Genomic DNA, 20,880 nt, shown 5'->3' with positions numbered 1-20,880 from the left:
CTTGTTAACCCCGTTGCTCGAAGCAGCTCAGGTAAGGGCATCCCAGAAGGTGGGCATTCCTGGGTGTGCTTGGATTGGTCTGGCGTGTTTTGATTTCTTTGCAGGTTGGACCTCCCTCATCTTTCGTGTTTCGACCTGGTCGCGTTTCGATCTGGTTCCCTTCCACGCGGATAGTTTGGTGGAAACGGAAGATCCGGGCCTCGGTACAGGAGGCTTGGGTCGCCCGACTGCTGCGTTTAGTGCCATTAGGTGTTGCCCGAGCTCTTGAGAGGGATCAAGCAGGTTCTGTTCCCATGTGTTCTGCTGCTGCTGCTCCCTTGCCTGACCTCTTCCTATTCTCACTTGGCTGTCGGTGCACAGAGCCCAGGAGAATCTCTTACTTCTTATCCTGGGTCCTTTGAGGAGCATAAGAAACATTAAAACTAAAAGTCTACAAGTCCCGGGTGGCCCTGAGAGCCCATTGACCTGATTTGTCTCCTCCATCCCCTCTCCCCATATGTTGCTGACACGTGCCTTCCCTCTTCCCCCCACCTTCGTTAGACCACCTATTTTGAACATCGTAATCCTAATAGCAGCCGCTGTTTCAATAACCAAGCTGCCATCCTGCCTTCCGGGATATTGCCAAGCGCTTATTTTTGAACAGAGAAGTTAGTTCAGGGCTCTGCTCTTTCTGGATACGTGAATGTATTTTTGTCATCTGCTCTTCTTGATCTTGATCATGCCAGGGTGGCATGGAGGTAAAGCTTCTGCTTTTCCTCAATGAAGACCGAAGGCTTCCTGCTGTTGGCAGAGCAGTGGCACCCAGGGGCGGTGGTGGTGTCAGCTTCCTCCACGCCACTGCAGTGTGTCCCAGGCTTGCTTCCTGGAATTCCTCGAGGGAGACAGAGCGACCCTTCGTGTTTAATCAGTAATCCAAGGAGCTACCTCAAAACATGAGTGACTTAAAACTAGGCTGCTCGTTAATTTTTGGAACTGATCATAGAGCAACCTCGAGTCAAGGAGTGAAGTCACTGCGGGGTGAGGATGAGCGTGGGTGGCAAAGGGCAAGATCTTTCACTTTCCTTCATTTCCCAAGGATGGCCCAAGGCTCCTAAATGCCCAAACTACTATGATTTTTTTCTCTTGTTTCCTTCCTTTCTTTTCCCTGAGCCATAACCCTAACCCTGCTTTATGTCAGTTTAGGCTCACAATGTGCGTTTTCTATTTAAGATGGGAGATAAGTGAGTGAACTGTTTTCAAAGTGGTAGAGCTCCTCTCTCGCATTTCCCAGGCAGTAGCAACCTGTGTCGGCATCTGTTGCCCTCAGATCACCACCACTGCATGAAGAAAGGCTGTCAGGTTTGCCCTCCCTCTAGGGGGAGCCAGAGAGGCAGGGGAGGACGCTTTAACAGGAAATGCTGATGAGTTTGGGAGAGTGAAGGGAGAGGAGGAAAGCTGTGGCAATGATGATGGATATTTATTTTGTTGGTGGGGCATGTGTGTGTGTGTGGTTCTCTTAGCAGGAGGCTGAAGACCCTTCCCACTTGTTCCTGGATGGATTGGAAGCAGCCAAAGATGCCAGTGGCGCCCTGGTGGACCGGGTGGATGGTGAACACTGCTTGCTTGATGGAATGTTGGAGGATGAAACCCGGCCGGGGGGATACCATTGTAGTCAATGTGACAGAGTCCTGATGTCCATGCAGGGGCTGCGTTCTCATGAGAGGAGCCATCTGGCCCTGGCCATGTTTACCCGCGAGGACAAGTACAGCTGCCAGTATTGCTCCTTTGTTTCTGCTTTCAGGCACAAGTAAGTGCTATTGTGTGGTCACAAGTGGTAACTGGGAGGAGGTGTAATAGTAGAAGGCAGCTAAGCTAGAGCAGGAGAAGCTTGGAGGAGTCAGAAGGCCCTGCTCATGGTTCATAACCTGCTGTTTAGTTGACTGTGTTACCTTGAGCCTCAGTCACCTCATCTGTCAAATGGGGCTAAGAATAGGAGATTGTTTGGTTGACATTAAATGTGGCAAATCCAGGCATTTTTTAAATGACAGTTTTGGAGGTATTGCTATGATTTACACAAGGAGAGACCAGAGAGTAGAGTTTACTGGTGCATCTGTCAAACATTCATCTAGAACCTAATCATCATTTGAGGAAGTCCAGTTCCATTTGGGAAACTGAGTGGCTAAAGAGGTAAAATTAGGACTGTTAACCCATGCAACCAAGGGATCTTTTCTTGATATTTTTAAAAGACCTTGAAAGGTAAAGAAGTTTATGGATGCCAAAGAGGTGCTTGAAGTACAGAGCAGTTGAGGAGAGGGAGCTTCCCGTTGCCCATCACAGCCCTTAAATTGTAAATTTGGGGTATTGTGTAAGGCTTTTTGGGGTGATAGGAAGAGAGATGGTTCTGAGAAGAAACAACCTTTTGTTGCCTTTCTCTTCAACTGTGTAAGAGATAAATGTTCAATAATGTGTTCTACCGTCTTGGATGAAGGTGACTGATTATAAGACTGACATGCTGTTTATTTTTATGATAATTGAAGATAAATGAGGGGCTGTTTGCTTCTTAAAAAAGATAAAGTGCTAGTTAGTGGTTGTTGAAAGGCAGGAGGAGGCAATGCTTCTCCAGAGGTTAAGATGGGTTATAAACTCTTTATTATTATGCAGGGTCTAATGTCTAATCTTTGTCATCAGATCCATGCACTGGCATAAAACTTATATAGTTCTTGTCAATGCAGTAAGTGTTTATTGAACAGCATCTGTCATGCTTTCTGACACACAGTAGAACCTCAGTAAATCATTGTGAGTAAATGAATATGCCCCATGCTAGGCACTGTGCTGGAGGCTTTGGGGGAATATAAAGATGGATAGGGTGTGGTCAGTCATCTAAGGGAACTTAGGGGCTGGTTGGGTTACAAACAGAGCAAGCACACAAATGACTCAGCACATGTCTTTAAAAAATATATCAACGTGGGGCCAGCCTGGTGGCCTAGTGGTTAAGTTCGCGCACTCCGCTATGGCGGCCCGGGGTTCTCAGGTTCGGAGCCTGGGCGTGGACATATGCACCGCTTATCAAGCCATGCTGTGGCTGCATCGCATATAAAGTAGAGGAAGATGGGCATGGATGTTAGCCCAGGGCCAGTCTTCCTCAGCAGAAAGAGGAGGATTGGCAATGGATGTTAGCACAGGGCTAATCTTCCTCACCAAAAAATATATATATATATCTATATATATATATATATATATATATATATATATATATCTCAACAAAATGTATGAAGTTTCAAAGAAGGGAAACGTTACATCCACTCTGGAAGAGTCAGGAAGGTTTTCTGGAGTAGGGAGCATTTGAGTCAAGTCTTAAAGTTGAAAGATAGGACTTGAATATTTTAGGAAGGACATACAGTGTGGAGGAAAAGATGAGAGAACAGGAGCCTGAGGAAGAGATTGTGAGGCTCATGGGGGCCCAGGTGGTGGTCCAGTTTGACTAATCTTTAAGTGATATGTAGAGAAATAGTGGAAGATAAAGTCTGAATACTTGAGTAGAGACCATATTTAGAGTCTTTGAACATGGAATTAGCACTTTGTAAGTTACATTACTGGTGAAAGGAAGACTCTGAAGTGAGTCAAGTCATCGTAATCGCCAACATTTATTTGCTTCACCAGGTGCCAGGCACCGCGCTAAGCGCCGTCAAGTATCATCTCATTTTATTCTCAAAACAGCCCTCTGAGGTATGGTCCCATTCTCATCTCCATTATATAGATAAGAAAATTGAGGCCTAGAGGGTTATGTCACTTGCCCAAGGCCACAGAGCTTTTGGTAATAACTGGGATTTGATCCCAGGCAGTCTGACTTCTTAGCTTGAGTTGGAAAAAAAAAATGGGGGAGACCAATTAGGAGGCAGTGATAGTAGCTGATCCAAGAAGTTAGGATGGAACTTTGGGAATGGTTGAGGAAAGTAGGATCTTCATGACTTGGAAAAATTGACTTAATGGAGGGGATGAGTGACAAAGTCGACTTAATGGAGGGGATGAGTGACAAAGTCGAGTACAAAGGGCACCTAGGTTTTCAGTCTAGTTGACTGAAAGAATGGTAGTGCCCTTTATAGAAACAAGGAAATGAAGAAGATAATTTGTTTTGGGGAAAAAAACCCGATGGGTTTGTTTAGGGCTGGTTGAGTTTAAGATAGCTAAAGGACAACCAGAGGGAGGTGTCCGGAGGCGATTGGAAGTGCTGCTTTGGAGCTCAGGAGAACATTATATGTCTGAATGGTAAGTGGTACCATTCCCAGATGAGTCATTTAGAATGGAATCTAGTTCTCTGGGGTACTGAAACAAATTAGAACTTCTTCCCACACCTTGTTTAGTAGATTTATTATTTTTTTAGACTAGTAATTATTATGAAATACTGGGAGTTCATTATAATTAAATAACTTCCTTATAAATTGCTTCTAGAAGACTGATATACAGCAAACATGGCTTTATTTATCAGAAGGGATGGCTAGCCTTTGGATCACGTGACTTCCTTTAAACACACCTGCACTTGGCTTCCACATTTACAAAGACACTGGAAACAGTCCCTTGCAAGGAGTTCAGCCACTTTGAAACCTCCTGTGCCCACTCAAGTGTTCACAATGAAAGTGGAATTAAGATTTAAAAAGAAAGTCAGCCCCTTTTACATGTAAAATTTCTCTAATTCTCGTTTTTTTTTTTAAGTTAAAAGACTGTTTGGGGATAGGCATTTCTCACTGAGTTGGCAGAAAACTTGAATTCACCCATATTTTACCTTTTCTTTTTGGATGCCTTCTTCCAATTCTCAGTGCTTCTAGAGAAGGGAAAATAAGTCTGCCATGACCTGTTACCACTGCTATATCTGCCAATCCAAGAGGGCTCTTGATCTCTTCCTTCCTTTACCTTCCCCTTCTTTTAGAGTAGGTATAACAACTTTTGCTAATTTAAAATTTTTTTGGTAAGCGCCATCATTGGAAAGTAACAGAATGACTTTGAACAGCTTAGAGATGGGAATCCTGGAAAAGGGCAATGAGAAAATGTTGTGTGCAACTTTTAATCTTGTCATTTTCCTTTTTTTTTTTTCTTCTGCATCAAGTTTGGATCGCCATATGCAAACCCACCACGGACACCATAAACCATTCCGATGCAAACTCTGCTCCTTCAAGTCCTCCTATAACAGCCGGCTCAAAACACATATCCTCAAAGCTCATGCTGGTGAGTTGGGATTCATAATGCACAAGTTCTCCGAATTTAAAATCTAATGGTCTTTATTGAGTGAAATTTTCTAAGTCCCTTGCCCCACACATGAGAATAAGTTTTTCTTCAGATGGTTACGTGTTCAGTTTTATTTTAATCTAATAAAGAAAACTTGAAGAATTGTCCAAAGCCAAAATAATACAAAGCCAGTGTCACCCATGTTACAGTTGATTCATGCTACTAACAAGTAGCTACTAACAGATTCATGCTACTAACAGGTTTTGTTTTTTAGAAAAATTTCTAAATTACCTAGCTTTCCAATGGAATGCAGAGAATTGTTACATGCACTAAAGATAATTCTCAACTAAAATAACATTATAATCTTGAGGAAGTTCAAAGGGAGAAAGAGAGCTCAAGAGGTGTGAGATTTCTCATGAGATGCCCTTAGATACATTTCCATACACCAGATAAGAAATGATTTGGGTCGTGTGTGTCCAGGAGCTATGTTGGTCTCTATCTCTCTTGTTCCATCTCGTTGTGCTCAGCTCACGGACATCCCTTACCTATCAGACTCTGTACTGAGCGTGTTATATTCGTCATCTCATTTAATCCTCATGGCAATCCTCAAGGGTAGATATTGTTGTCACCCTCAGTGTCAGATGAAGATACAGAGACTCAGAATAAAGGGACTCGCTCAAGGCCATATATCCCATTCACTGAGGATTTGGTTCTAGAACAAACACCTACATCCTTGTGACCGACAAGATACTGCCTTGCTCTCTTTTCTGCTCTTCTCTACTTTGCATATGATAGAGGATGCCCAATAATAACTCATTAGAACTCAGCTAAGACAGAAAAGAGGCATAATGTAGGAAAGGCAGTGGGGAGGGGCCCAGGGCTCTCACTGTGATGTTCTCAGTCACTCTCAGAAGCAGCCTGTGGCCCTCTCAGAGGTTTTGACAACCTTTGAGGAACTTACATCAACACAAAGGGAAACTGGGGAAATGAAGCCCTCAGAATACCTAGCTATATCCTCAGAGATTCCTCTAGAAATCAAATCCCCTCCGAGTTTCCTCAGCTAAGGTATTTCGCATTCTAGTTGAGTTTTAGTTTTAAAATTTTCAGTCAACTAGAATTCTGTCTCATTTATTAGCTTCCCCTCTGTGGTTATAAAAACTGCCCAGGACTTGAGTCCTTCACTTTACCATCTCTTCATCATCTGTGGAAATAGAACCACGTCTCTTTGCTATTTCCTCAGTGTTGGGTCTGTTGAACTGGGTTAATGGAGTAGAATTACCAAAGTCTTCCAGATACCCTAAGCCTACTGGAGATTAGCTATATGGGCTTTTCTCTATCTGTTAGTATTTTTATATCTCCCAGAAAATTCTACTAAAGTCCATGGAGTAAGAGCCTTCAGGATCCAAACCACTCTTTTCTAACTTTATATTGTAAATTATTCAGCAGGGATACCATCACCATCCCGGTGAGCTTTTCCCATAGGCCTCAGCCTTGTCAAAAGCACTTTACCAGTGGGAGTTGGGTAAACAATTTGGCCTGTAGAAAGGACTTCAAAAGAGAGCCAGAGGCTGTACACTGACTTCAGGGCACTGAGCTGAAGTGTTTGTCCTTGGAGCTGACCAAGCAGACTGGCCTTCTGTGCTCACTGGTTGGCGAAAAGGAAGCATTCAGAAAGAGAGAGTGGGAGCAGTGTAATTCAGTTCACTACACACCTTGGAACTTTGGTGTCCATGACATGGCATCGTGTCTGTTCTAGATGGATTATTTTATTTTATTTTAAAGGATAAAACATAGTGTGGACTAACCAAATAATGTGGATTAGGATTCTCTCTCAGGTTATGTTACTCACAACCACCCAGCAAGGTTTATGCAGCCAGGCGTGCATTAAAAAATTGAAAAATTGGGGGCCCCGTGGTGTAGTGCTTAAGTTTGGGGCACTCTGCTTTGGCGGCCTGGGTTCCTGGGTTCAAACCCCAGGCATGGATCTACCACTCATGAGCCATGCTGAGGCAGTGACCCACATACAAAATAGAGGAAGATTGGCACAGATGTTAACTCAGGGTTAATCTCCCTCACCCAAAAAAAAAATTGAAAAATGAAATAAGGAGAGCAGTAGTATTACATATAATAATAGTAATATATATTTACAATATATAATAATATACCCTAATATATTGTATATAACATATATTTATATATTTATTGTATTAGTAAATACCATTGTTCACAGCCCAGCATTATCCTGTAACTCCTAGGTAATGGTTGGGGGGACAAACTGACCGGTGTTCTTATTTGGGTCCTCTGACTTTGAACTTCTCTTCTGTCTTGGGCTGTAGCAAGTTGTGTCACTCAAGGTTTTCGGTAGTTCTGTTCAAGGCTTTCTTGGAAATGCAAGCTCTGGAAATCATCAGTGCTGAAAAAGAGGCTTAATGCAGAACTTGGGATGCTGAGTTCACTGCTCATGTGAAACCGTTTGGTAATTTTCAGGGTGTCAGGAAAGTAACCATCTCAGCTGGGTTAAAGCAAAGGCAGAGGTCCCCTCCTCATTCCTGCTTCATTAGTGTTAATCCATAGATGCAGCTCTGTCCGCAGTTCCTTCTCACTGGTCCCCAAGACTTTCATTACTAAAGATCCTTTCTCCTCTTATTCCTCTATTTCCTTCTCTTTCCTCTCTTTTGGTTTTTAAAATTCACCTTAAAAATAAATTTTAAGAATTACATGTTCATTAGAGAAAAATTTGGAAAGGAAAGAAGAAACATAGTCATCCATAATCTTATTATTTAAAGACCACTGTTGTTAACATTTGATAATATTTCCTTTCAACCATTTCCTCTATGATTGCTTTTAATAGTTGTGATTATAATTTTATCTAAACTATATTGTATCTTTCTATTTATTTTTCTGGGTATCAGTATTTTATTTTTCATAGTTTTCTGTATTATTGCAAACATTTCAAGAATTTATTTTAATGAATGATAGTTCATCAAGAAGATATGCCACATTTACTTACCCATCTCCTTGTGGTTAGAAATTTATATTCTTTCATACCTTTTTCAGGCATAAATATTGTATATTTCTAAATAAAGCTTTCTATGTATTAAAGGATAGTTCCTTAATATAAACTCTCAGAAGTGGAATTGTTGAGTTGCAGACATGAGCATTCTAAGCCTAAAAAGCAAAACTGCTCTCTGAGTCGATCACCGCAGTGTATGTCTGTCCCTCAACATAAGCATGCCCATTTTACACCCTTGCTTCTTAAAATGCAATTAATTTGACTTAGGACAAAGGTAAATCATACTCTAACTTAATTTGGTCATAGTGATCTGTGCTGTACTTCAGTGGATAAAAATAATTGAAAGAAAAATACTCTCTTTTACTTAAATGTCCTGTTTATTGAAGAATATTGGAGATACGCACACTCACACACACACACACATGTTTATACATATACAACTCTCTCAGTTAAAGAAATGAATTATTTTTACCCATTTCTGCACTATTGATTAGTTGGGGAAATGAAGTTTTGTGCTGAGGTTTGTGAACTGGTCCAAAAAAACCCAAAACATACAGGATGTGTGGAATGGAGGAGGTGTGTAGTCAGCAAGGAAGCAGAGAATGAGAATAGCACAATAGAGTGCACCAAGTGACTTTTGCTTGGAAAGCCACTAATACACGCTTGGAATAAGAATTAAGCATATTATTTTCTGCGGATGATAAAAGGCAACCTTGAATGAAAACCGACATGGTCATTTCTAGTATCGAGAGGGAGAAAGAGAGATTGGGAAGCCTTTCTAAAGGAGGTATCATAGACATTTGGTTTCATTCCCTGTTGGAGAGTCAACCCATAGCCTCATCCCTGTAAGTAGAGCGTGAAATGAAAAGTGACGAGGTCACTGGATTATGGAGCTCATCAAAGAGTTTCAATCCCAGAGGAGCTGTGGCTGTGGGAATGGGCAGGCAGTTGGCCTGTGAGGGCTTTCAGCCCATGAAGCTGGAGAAGCGCTTCTCTAGAGTGAACTGACTGTGTTATTTTGTTTCCCACCCCCACTTATACCCTCTTCCCTCCTTTTCCTGTTCTGTCCCTTACCACCGTCCCCTTCCAGGTGAACATGCCTACAAGTGTTCCTGGTGCTCATTTTCCACCATGACAATCAGCCAGTTGAAGGAACACTCCCTCAAGGTCCACGGAAAAGCCCTGACCCTCCCCAGGCCACGAATTGTCAGTCTCCTCTCCTCACACGCCCACCACTCCTCCCAGAAAGCTACCCCGGCCGAAGAAGTGGAAGACTCCAATGGTAAAAATGGGCTTCCGAGCCAGAATTAACCTCTTAAGGTTGAGGTGGGCTGGGATTCCTTGCCAATCATTCTTTCGAAGGAAAATCTTACAAGAAAACATGACGGTTCAAGTGAAGGAAGAAACATGGAAAGGTTGAAACAGTATAGAAATTGGAGTGGGAAAGTGAAGTGAACTTGGTTGAGCGTCTGTCTGGTGCCATGGCAAAAATGTCAGTCTATACCATGTGAGCATTGCTTCTGGAAAGAGCACGTTGTGTGAGATGGATCAGTGTTGGAGTCTTCCTCTGTGCTTGCGAGCAAGAAAGCAGATGGAATACCAGGCAGATTTCTTTGTTTACTTATTTACTTATTTATATCCTGTCCTGTTCTAAAAAAAAAAAAAAATTGCCAGAGTGTTTGGGGTGCCAGATATGTAAGTTAACCACACCGAATTTAGAGTAGGGATGGAAAGGGTGAATGGGTGGGGCAGGTATTTCTGATTGGGTCACAAGATAATTTAGGGGTAATGTAGTGATTTCTTATAGCTGAAGGATGTTGAGGAAGCAACAGTTGGGGGGAGGGTCTAACTGCCCAGTTTTGGAGCTTCAGAAGAAATACAGGAACCCTGTATTTGGAGGGATCTCCTCACTGGCAATGTAACCAAAGCTGTAGAAGAAAGAAAGAGAAATGGAAGAAAGAAAGAGATCGCAAGTGTGGCATAGTGAGCAGAGGGATGGTTTATTATTTTGATCAGACTAAGAAACAGAAGTGTTTTGATTACTCATCTCATCTCAGGTGACTGCAGAATCAGGTGCTTCAGAGAAGAGGAAGTCTATAGATTCTTAGAGTTGTAGAAGACCTTAGAGCTGCTCTCCTCTATCCCCCTGTAATGCTCGAATCCCTTCTGCAGCATCTCCAGTCACCAGTTATCTACCACCAGCTTGAATACTTCCCAGGTCAGGGAACAGACTGTTCCCAAGGTCTCCTATTACGTTCTTGGGAGGAGCTTAGTGGATTGGAAAGAAAGTTCGTGGAACTTTGGAACAAAAGCTTGGCTTTGCATCTTACTTCTCTCAATGCCAGTTGTGTTTTCCTGGGCAATCTTAGCTTCCCAGACTCACATGTAAAATTGGATAATGATAACTACCTCAACTGATTCCCTTGAGAGATTGGTGAGAAAAGGCACACATACAAAATGCCTGATACAGCATCTGACACACAGTAGGTATTTAATAAATGGTCATTTTATTCCTGCCATTTTCATCCTTTGACTGCAGTTTTGGCTTTTGGGACCGTTGATGACAAGTATGAATTCTGACTTATTTTTAATGTAAGGGTTTAAAAAGAGAGACTCTTCAGGTAATCTGAAGATCTGACAGCCAAACCTGTCAACATGGTCTAATTATCAGATTATCAAGAGAGTAAACCAGTAATCTTTATTAAACATGAAGTCTGTAAGAAGACAGCTGTGGGAGGAAAAGGAAAGGTAAGTCCTGAAACTAAAAGCCACCTTTGTTGAGTTGGGGAATTTGGTGGTCTTTCTTAGCAAATCGGTAAACACTCTGTTAAACACAGTAGCTGCTTACTGGTATTCCTGTCTTCAAGGACTTCTGTTTAACACAGAAGGCGTGTTCCTGTGACTATGGCTTGTAATGGAGTGAGCGCACTATCTCCCCAGCAGGTGCATAGTAGTTGAGAAGGCAAGAGGAAGCCTGGAGGTGGTGGTGATTTCCGGGAAAACTTAGAGTCTCAAAGCTGGGGCAGGGGTGGAGAGTACGTGTAAAAGGATACCAAAAATGTCCCCTTGGCACCTTGAGAGTCTGTTTTTTGGTGAAGATTGGAATATTGCAACAAAGGGCAAAGTATAATTTGATGTAAATTGTAAGATCTTTGTTAACATGATTTTTAATTAATTGCTTTCATCTGAAATGGAAGCTACACCTGTGGAGCCATTTGGGTGAGATTGATTCATCCAGACACCATTTCCAGCAAAGGCTTTTCCTGGGACATTTCTCTCGGTGTCATACCTTCTTTTTCCTTTGTGTTCTTTCTTTGAAAGGTGGGTCTCAGTGACAGGACAAGGGAATCCTGAGACCACTCACTACACGATCATCTTTCTCTGTATAGACTAAGAAGAGTTAAGTTCAGTCAGCTTACTGAGTCAGTGCTCTCTGCCAAGAGCTATACTATATGCACAGAAGGACCAGAAATGATTTCAGTACCATTCTGGCCCTCCAACAGCTTAAAATCAAATGTTTAGAAGAAACTGTCAGCATGGTATTGAACTAACCACAACCCTCAGGCTGAGGCCTAACGTTTTGGGGGTGATTTCAGATTCTTGGAAGCTGGACTAGGTTAGGACCTTGGTGGTTGCAAAAACATGATGATATGGTAATTGAGTAACTCTGCATAACACAGTGTGTCTTTATTCAGCCACAGGAAAATAATTTGCAATATAGAAAAGTGTTTTTTTTTTTTCCTTCTAAAGAAAGAACATAGTGACTGTGAAAGTCCTGGGTGGCAACTGTGTAGTGAGGCTTATACAAAAGTCATTGGACCTGTGCTGTTGTAATGTATATGAATAACCCATATCAATAGGCCAGCAGTGATTCATTTAATTTGATGACAAAAACTTAATTAGAAGGTAGGGTAAACAGAAAGAAGGCATTAATGGGCTATTCTTGTGAATGAATAATTCTGTGGAAAGAATTTTTTTTTTCCTCCCCAAAGCCCCGGTACATGATTGTATATTCTAGCTGTAAGTCCTTCTAGTTCTTCTATGTGAGCCGCCACCACAGCATGGCTACTTACAGACGGGTGGTATGGTTCCACTCCTGGGAACCGAACCCGGGCTGCCGAAGCGGAGTGAGCCAAACTTTAACCACTAGCCCATCAGGCCTGGCTTTGGAAAGAATAATTTATAGTTTACTTGTGCAATAAATATTTTCTTGAATCCTTACTACAGATCTTGCATAGTTTTGGATGCCCAAGAATGACTGAGGAGGTTGAAAATGGGAAGACTATTTGCTAGGGAGCTGAGTGGTGGATTCCTAGGAACGGCTAAGTCTAGGGGATGAAGAAACAGCTGTGAGGCTAGACAGTAGCCTGTAAATCACGCCTCGAATGGTGTTTGAAACACGCATGTGAAATCCAGTTGTACGTTTTAATAGGGAGAAGCTGTGGGGCTACTGGCTCTCAGTCGAGGTTTCCCACACTGCAGATGCCAGAACACTGAACACAAGAACCAAAAATGTGTTGCAGGCCTGGGGGGAGTGGAGATCCATAAAACCAGGGAAATCACCAGCGAGTCCTTGGCTTTCTGGTCTCCTAGTGAGGGATGTGAGTAAAACGAGTTGACATACTCACTGCTGTTTGCAGTGGTCAAATGCTTGCAGTCTTGAGAGCGAGCCAGTCTTCTCTGGCATAGGGAAAACAGCCTGAAAAAGAAGGTTCTTCCAAAGCTGCTCGCCCTCCCCGCCCAGAGGGAAGCCCTGCAAGGGACGGAAGCCGGGAAAGCGGGAATGAGAAGGTGGAGGGGAGATTTCAGCCCAGCTGCCTGGCCACACACCTGTTCTGTACATAAACAGAGCTAGGGCTCCGGGCTGTCAGTCTTGACATGTTTCACCAGCACGTGAATCCTTTATATATTCTTCATGATCGGTTGTTGGCAGGAAAAACAGCAACTGTGTGGTATTGGTTCTGTGTATAGGATAATGGGAAATGACACGTAATTGCTATTCTAAACAATGCATTAAGGGGAAATCATAAGGTTGTCAACAAAAGGAAGTGGTCTGCTGTGTTTCTGTTTACTGGGTTCCTTCTCCTGCCATAAAAATATAGGACTGGGTTTTATCAAGCTTTTTCCAAGTCTCTGCGTTCAGTACAGAAAAATACACATCTTATAAAATGACAAGAAACTAGAACAGCGTACTTTAGTTATCAGATTTGTTTAGATCTGAGAAGCTACACAATGCATGGGCAGTGGATATGTAATTTGAAATTCGGCTATATGTTTTATAAGAAGTCAGACCAATGGTGACGTTCCATCTTTTTCCTCCCTTGAATTTCCCCCAAAGAATAGATTGTTTTATTTCTTCTATCTATCTAGCTATGCTGTATGGAATTGCCTGCTTCAGGAAGTAGCTATTGATGCGTTTACAACAAAAATCAGACACTAAGACCAGGTGCACAATAAATAAGGAGAATGAGGATAACATAGTTTCTTAGTCCATGCCCTAATATAAACTGAAGGAAAACACCAAGAATGATACCCTTCCCTTTATAATATAGATTTTGATAGTGTCCACCCAGCGGAGAAGTCTTTGCTATTATGAATTAGTAGGAAAATGTTGTAATTTTGTAAGGCGCTTTGTGATTTTTTTTTTTTTTTTAAGGGAAGGATTTTCTGTTACAATTTTCCAGTTGGGGTTTCTGTTCTAAACTCTAGAATAATACTTGATAAGCACTATTTTTTTTTTTTTTCGGTGAGGAAGATCGGTCCTGAGCTAACATCCATTGCCAATCTTCCTCTTTTTGCTGAGGAAGATTAGCCCTGAGCTAACATCTGTGCCCATCTTCCTCTATTTTGAATGTAGGACGCCGCCACAGCATGGCTTGATGAGCGGTGTGTAGGTCCTCGCCCAGGATCGAACTTGCGAACCCCGGGCCACTGAAGCAGAGCACGTGAACTTAACCACTACGCCACTGGGCCAGCCCCCTTTCTTTTGGTGAGGAAGGTTAGCCTTGAGCTAACACCTGTTGCCAATCTTCTTCTTTTTTTTTTTTCTGCTTGAGGAAGATCAGCCCTGAGCTAACATCTGTGCCCATCATGCTCTATTTTGTATGTGGGATGCCACCACAGCATGGCTTGATGAGCGGTGTAGGTACCCGCTGGGATCCGAACCTGTGAACTCGGGGCTGCTGAAGTGGAGCATGCCGAACTTAACCACTGCATCACCGATAAGCACTATTTTTATCAAGACACCTCTCCCTGAAGAACCACAGGCACATGTTATTGTCATACCAAAATCATAGTGCTCTGCATTGCATTCAAAGTTTGCCATTTAGTCACATTTTCCCCCTTCCAGGGTGGCCTCACTAACAAATACTGATGTTTCTAGCCATCTCTGTGCTTGCTGCCCCCAGCATCTAACTTCTTTATTTCCACTCCTGTGCCTTTGAATAAGCTCTGCTGGGAGCTTGCAAGGATCTCCTCCCTGTCTGCTTCTCTCTACGTGTCCCCGACTGTCACTTCCTCTAAAGACCGATTTGACTGGCCCCAACCCTACTGATGAATCTTTGATCGCTGATCTTCTCAGTGCTCTGTTTGTACTTGTGGATACGCTGTTGGTTCTGTCTCCTAATTTTCCAGTGGGGGCAGTTAGGTAGGTACTTAATAAATACTGACTTCTTGTGACTGACCAATGATTTCTTGGAGGCACCACAATTTTCAATTCAGTTAATTGTACTGAGTGTCCTAATAGGTCTAACGCCACAGAACCAAATTGTATGAGGGTAAGTTTATTTCATTTCCATTTAAGAGGCAAGTTCAAAAGATAGACAATCCGAAGATGAAACCTTAGAGACTGCTCTAAGAGAAATTTTCTGACACCTCATTCTGCCAAGAGGAGAAGCTCTTCCTTGGCAAAGAGCATTCTAGACATGGACATTGTTCCCTGCAAATTGAGACTTTCTGTAGAGGTGGGAAACTGAAGGTTGAGACAGGGTGTAGGTCATTTCAACCCTCAGAAGGAGCTAGAAAGTGCAGTGGAGCTGGAGAGGTGGCATTTCTGGTGTGGTCACCTGGTAGCAGAGCCCCTTCTTGGAGCAGGTGCACATCATCATTGCCCCTGGAGTGGTCTAGCTTGTTCTCTGTGTTGTTGTCAAAAAATATACAGTGTGTGGTTACAGTTAAATCCAAATTCAGAGAAGCTATAGAGTAAAACTGACCAATAAAACTTGTAGATTAATAAAAATTTTCTATTCTACCTGAAAATTGTACTCACCAGGATTTTAACGTAATGTATTGGGTTGAAGAGACTCGTTTTATGAGACTTGTACTGGTCAGTTCCTACAAACTATAAATCGTGGATTGGCAAACTTTTTCTGGAAAGGGCCAGATGGAAAATATTTTCAGCTTCGTGGGCCATATAGTCTGTTACAACTACTCAACTGTGCCATTGTAAAGTGAAAGCAGCCATAAATAATATGTCAATAAATGGACATGGCTGTGTTCCAATAAAACTTTATGTACAAAAACAGGGGAGGCTGGGTTTAGCCCACGGGCAGTACGTCACTGACCCCTGCCCCCCATGGATGATTGGGGGGAAAAAATTACAGCAATACCCATGAAATTAGTCCAGTCTTTAATAAATGTCATTATAGACATTTATATTTAATAGAATGTTCCTAGATGTCACTTAAAATGTAACTTGACCTAAATATATTCTTTGTTTCATATATGAAATGTAAGTTATTAGATAAAGTTTTAAAAATATTAGTGTGTGAATTACATTTAAGCTTAAGAGAATATCTTCTCTAAGAATAGTATTGAGTCCAGCATCAAACTATTGGCTCATTTAACATTGACTGTAGCAGTACTTGACACTTAAAAATTAAGATCTGAGATGTCTGCTTTTCGAAGAGAAGCTTTTCAGATTTCTAAATAGGTCAGACATAAAATTCAACCTTTAAGAGGATCCAGTTAGTTGCTGGGCATCAGAACTTCCACACAGGTTCCAACTGCAATCAAATTTCTCCTGGGGTGAAAGAAAGAAGAGGTGGTTTCTTTAAAAATGACAATAATGGTATAGAGGCTCTTGAGTGAATAGTTGTGAAGTACAAAGATTTACATCGTTTATAGCACATGGGCTACAAGGCATAATTTTAATAGCTTGACCATAATTTATAATAGGTTCTGCTGGTCTCAAAATTATCTGACCAGAGAATACTAACCTTCCGTTTTTGACCTCAGAATTTCTACATTAAAATATGATCTAGAGTTTATTTTAATGCTTATTGTGAAGAATGGCATTTCTATGATAAAGATTTAGAGGTCTGCGACTCCAGTGGTTCAACATGGTACAGATGATTCTGCATCCTCTGTTATATGCCCGGAAGTCTTCAGAGGTTCAAATGTTAGAACTTGGCCTCCATGGCCAATAGGAAGCCTCAAAAATTATCACCACTCTGAAGTCGAATATCATGTGATAGACCCTTCCCAAGTAACCCACCTACCTGAGATTTCTGTGAGTTTTTGAATTAGCCACAGTTTCATGTGCCAAGGTTTAAAAAACATTTCTGCTAAGTGTAAGCTTTCCATGTCCTGGGAACTTAGTCAAACTAACCCATCTCCCTCTTCCCATGCCAAGAAAAACATTTGTTCATCAGAAATATGAGCATATACTAGCAAACTCACTAAGAGCTCATTCCTAGCAACACCAGAGTTTGCTTCGCAATTCCACATCTGACTTTTGCATCTCTTGGTGAACTGCTAAGATCTCATCTTACGTCCTCTAGAACCTCTGTCATGGGAAGTATCTAAAAGAAAGAAGAAATCTACTTTATTCTTTGGCAGAAAATATATTCCATGGTTACTCAAATCATCTAAAATGATGAATCTTGGTTCTCTTTTGAAAGACACAATTTTTCCTTGTCTTCTCATTGCCCATCTCAAATCTGCTTTCCCGTGGAAGTGGAGCTAGATATTTTAGCCCAATTATATTTGATATAAAATCCTTCAGACTCTCTTGAGACTTCTTATGATTCATTGGTCCTCGCTCCTCTTTCAAATACTGTTCTGCATTAGAGGGTTTCACACAAGCAGAAGGAAGGGTATTGAACTTGAGCGGACTAGCTGAGTGAGCCATGACTCAGCGGTAGAGATCCTGGGACAGCCTTTGAAGCAGAGGGTATGTCCCGGGCAAGAAGGGTATGTGAATAAAAATTTTTTTAAAGTGCAGAGATGAGGAGAAGATGCCAGAAATAACCTTTTAGAAACAACTCATTTTTTAAAATAAATTATATGAGTTTTGATGGTATGGCCCAGGAAGACATGTCCAAATAATGTGCAATTTTCTTGTTAACTCATTCGTAATCCTAAATAATATGCTATGGGAAAATCCCAGGGGTGGTGGTTAAATAAAAGTGGCGAGATAAATAAAGAATGGCCAGAGTGGAAATAAAGAATGGCCAGAGTGGGGACGTGAGAGGGTCATGCAGGAGGATCTGCTTGCTTTTTGCTGGTTCAGTCCCTTGCTGTTGATGCCCAGGGAGGGAGATGTTCCTGCCATCGGGCTCTTTTACTTTTTGAGAAGTTTCAGAGTCATCCAGCTCAACCCAAAGGAGGTGTTTGGCTGGGAGTGCAGGGCCGGCTGAGGCTTTATGGACCGGTCCGCTGCTCTTCGAGAAGTCATTCCAGAGCTGGGTTCTTCAGCTCCTTTAGGGACACAAAATATTCTAAGATGACTCTTGCAAACCACCCTCCTTAGGTCTTCTTTTATTTTCGTGCACTGTGAGCCCTCCACCAAGGCTGCCGTGATAGCCACATTGAGCAACTCGGAACCTTCTCAACCCTAAATCTTGTCCTTGAGTTTTAGCATTGCTGGTTATGTTTTTCCCCCTTGACTAGTTGGAACATCATCCATTCTGGTTTATTATAGGAGTTCTGCATGTCTCTTTTTTTAATTCCTAAGTGATCAAATTAATCTTTTAAATTATTTTTTTATTATTTTTATTTATTTATTTTGTGTGTGTGTGTGTGTGTGTGTGAGGAAGATCAGCCCTGAGCTAACATCCATGCCAATCCTCCTCTTTTTTGCTGAGGAAGACTGGCCCTGGGCTAACATCCGTGCCCATCTTCCTCTACTTTATATCGGACGCCACCACAGCATGGCTTGACAAGTGGCGCATTGGTGCGCGTCTGGGATCTGAACCCTCGAACCCCGTGCCGCCGCAGCAGAGTGGGCACACTTAACTGCTGTACCACCGGGCCGGCCCCATTATTTTTATTTTTTAAATTCTGCGGATTGCCTTAAATTTGTCATCTGAATTAATATGTCTGCGGAATCAGAGGTACAAATTGTTAGCCTCGTTTTATAGAGAAGGAAACTGAGACCATGAGGAGTGAATGGATGAGTCCAAAAGTCACAGAATGTGTATGTGGTGGAGCTTGTCCACATCCAAAGCCTGTGACCTTCACCGTTGTGGCATGTCATTGACGACTCAGAGCAGAAATACACATCCGTAAGTGGTCCAGGAGCTAAGGCACAACCTCTTCTATGTATGGCGGCCCTGGAATCTTCCAAGGAAACAAAAGACAAGTTTATTACTGATGGATATTTAAAGCTTAAGTGAATAGATATACAGATAATGTTAAGTTAAACGAGCAGAATATAATCAAGTGAGAAATTGTGCTTTTGGATTTTGATGGCTGTAGCCATGGAAAAGAGAAGGAATTGATGAGTCCCAGAGGGCTTCTTGGAAGAGGTGGGACTCAGACTGGGCCTTGAAGAGTGAGTAGGATTTATACAAGCAGAAGGAAGTCCATTCCAGGTGGGAAGAGTATCGGAAGTGAGCAAACATTCAGAAGAAGGGATCGTGGGACCCCAAGGGGACCAGTCTGGCGAGAGTGGAGGGTGTGTGGGGAGGTTAGTGGGAGGACAGTTGGCAAGGTGGGGAGAGGGAGCACCAGAGTGCAGGGGTACTTAATTCCAGGAAGAGGTCTCTAGATTTGTTAAGAAACAGGCTGAACAAGCAAGACCAGCAGCAAGGTCCCTATCCCCTTTGGAAGTCGGAGGGTACTTTTGAACCAGAGGGGCGTCAAGCTAGTGTCTCTAGGTCTTCAGGAATGAATGTGCATTCAAGATACTCATGGGTGGTAATTATCCCCTTTTAAGATGCCTGCATAGATTTTTCCTTCTGATTTAAAAAGTAATACCTACTCATGATTAAAGAACAGCATTGTGGCAATATGTAACATAAAATGTGAGGGTCACCCATAATGCCAGCCTCTCTGCACCCAAAATAATCTCTATTAACAGTTTCCTGTAGAATCATCTAGATGTTTGTCCTATGCAAAACAGGTTCTGTTCTGTTATTTTAATTTTTTTCAAAACTGGGACCATAATATACAAACTACTTTTTTCATGTTTTTGCTCTCACTTGAAAGATTCTATCACTATTTGCCTCACTATAGTTTTCAAACATGAGGGTCCATCTCTCAAAACAAACAAACAAGAACGATTCCCCTTCAAGTAATAAATATCAAGTGTTAGAGGCTTCATGTATTTTTGTGTGTACGTGGTGTATGTGTTTAAGATGGCTTCTCAGAATTATATAAGACCTTGAAGTTTTGCCAATCAGAAATTCACTAGTTTATTTCATTTTAAGGCTCACTCCTAAATTACTTAAGTAAAGTCTCTTCCTACTGCTTAAGACTTAATAGATTTGAAATATTGGCAAATGGTCTATAAGTTAAATGACAAATTCGAGATTACAGACTGTCTAGACTATTTAGAGTAATGAGTTGAAAATGAGATTTTGCAAGAGGATAAATATAAAATATGTTGGGTAGCTTCTGACCCTTGTATTTGCTTCCTTTACTAGACTTGCCAAATAGTCTTATAATTGCCAGTTATCATCTCTGTCTCCCCAGCTAAACTGCGTGCTGCCTGAGGTCAAGGATTGTTCAGAGCCCTGGCACTTGGCAGGCCATTCAATAAATATTTCTCGATTTGATTGAGGGCAGCAAAATCAACCACACAAGGAGAACCGACAAAACAGTAGTTGACACGTGACAAAGCCTGGCATTTTAGTGACTGTGAGCTGAGTTGTGCCCCACGATGTTAGGAAGCCAGTGGAATTGGGCTGTGTGTATACCATGATGTTCTGTCCCACACTGCTGCCCCTTCCCTTGGTCACACTTCCCTCCTCCAGTTAACCAACTGTGGCTTTCCCACAATGGCAACACCATATCCCTTTCAACTTTCTGCAACCAAAGTGACTGATCCCTTTCCTCCCAGTAGCTAACAGGAGGAGTGAGCGCATTCCTTCCTTTCTGCCACTTGTTGAGAATATTTCTGCTTCCTTCATTTAACAGTCCCTTTTCAAATGCCTGCTCTCTTCTTATTGCCTTCTAGAATGTTCTTTCACCTTCCTCAGTAAACTCAGTGCCAGGCTCACAGCCTTCCTTTTTACTCCAACCATAACCATCATGCTCTGGAATTCTAACACACTAGACCCAATGATAATGATCTGACAAATACTTGATCTCTTCAGCTAAGATTTACCTCCTTCCTGACTGTTCTCCATCCACCCGTCTGTGGCTGGATTCACCATAACCACTCCACCTCCAGCATCTCAAACTCTTAAAATTCTCTGACTACTACCCAACCCTTCTCTACCCAA

At 42.0% G+C, this 20,880-nt stretch overlaps 1 protein-coding gene across 12 annotated transcripts in view; it reads left to right on the top strand.

The window, feature by feature from the left end:
- ZNF462 (zinc finger protein 462) overlaps window positions 1-20,880 on the top strand; it is a 137,603-nt gene that overhangs the window by 62,326 nt on the left and 54,397 nt on the right. For 9 of the 12 annotated variants that reach the window (XR_015548965.1, XR_015548966.1, XM_087419347.1 and 6 more), the window contains 3 exons: window positions 1,500-1,786; window positions 5,081-5,199; window positions 9,303-9,494. Coding sequence is in view for 10 of the 12 variants with exons in the window: in XM_087419347.1 (XP_087275473.1) it covers window positions 1,500-1,786; window positions 5,081-5,199; window positions 9,303-9,494 (598 nt within the window). In the remaining 2 variants the exon portion in view is untranslated. Of the gene's footprint in view, window positions 1-1,499; window positions 1,787-3,639; window positions 5,038-5,080; window positions 5,200-9,302; window positions 9,495-20,880 lie in introns of those variants that run through there. The other 3 variants (XM_087419348.1, XM_087419349.1, XM_087419351.1) reach the window with 3 other exon arrangements.

Source organism: Ceratotherium simum, chromosome 29 (genome assembly GCF_057802395.1).
Source record: "Ceratotherium simum simum isolate JZ-2026a chromosome 29, ASM5780239v1, whole genome shotgun sequence".
Lineage (NCBI taxonomy): Eukaryota > Metazoa > Chordata > Mammalia > Perissodactyla > Rhinocerotidae > Ceratotherium > Ceratotherium simum.
This window is presented reverse-complemented; position numbering and strand designations above follow the sequence as displayed.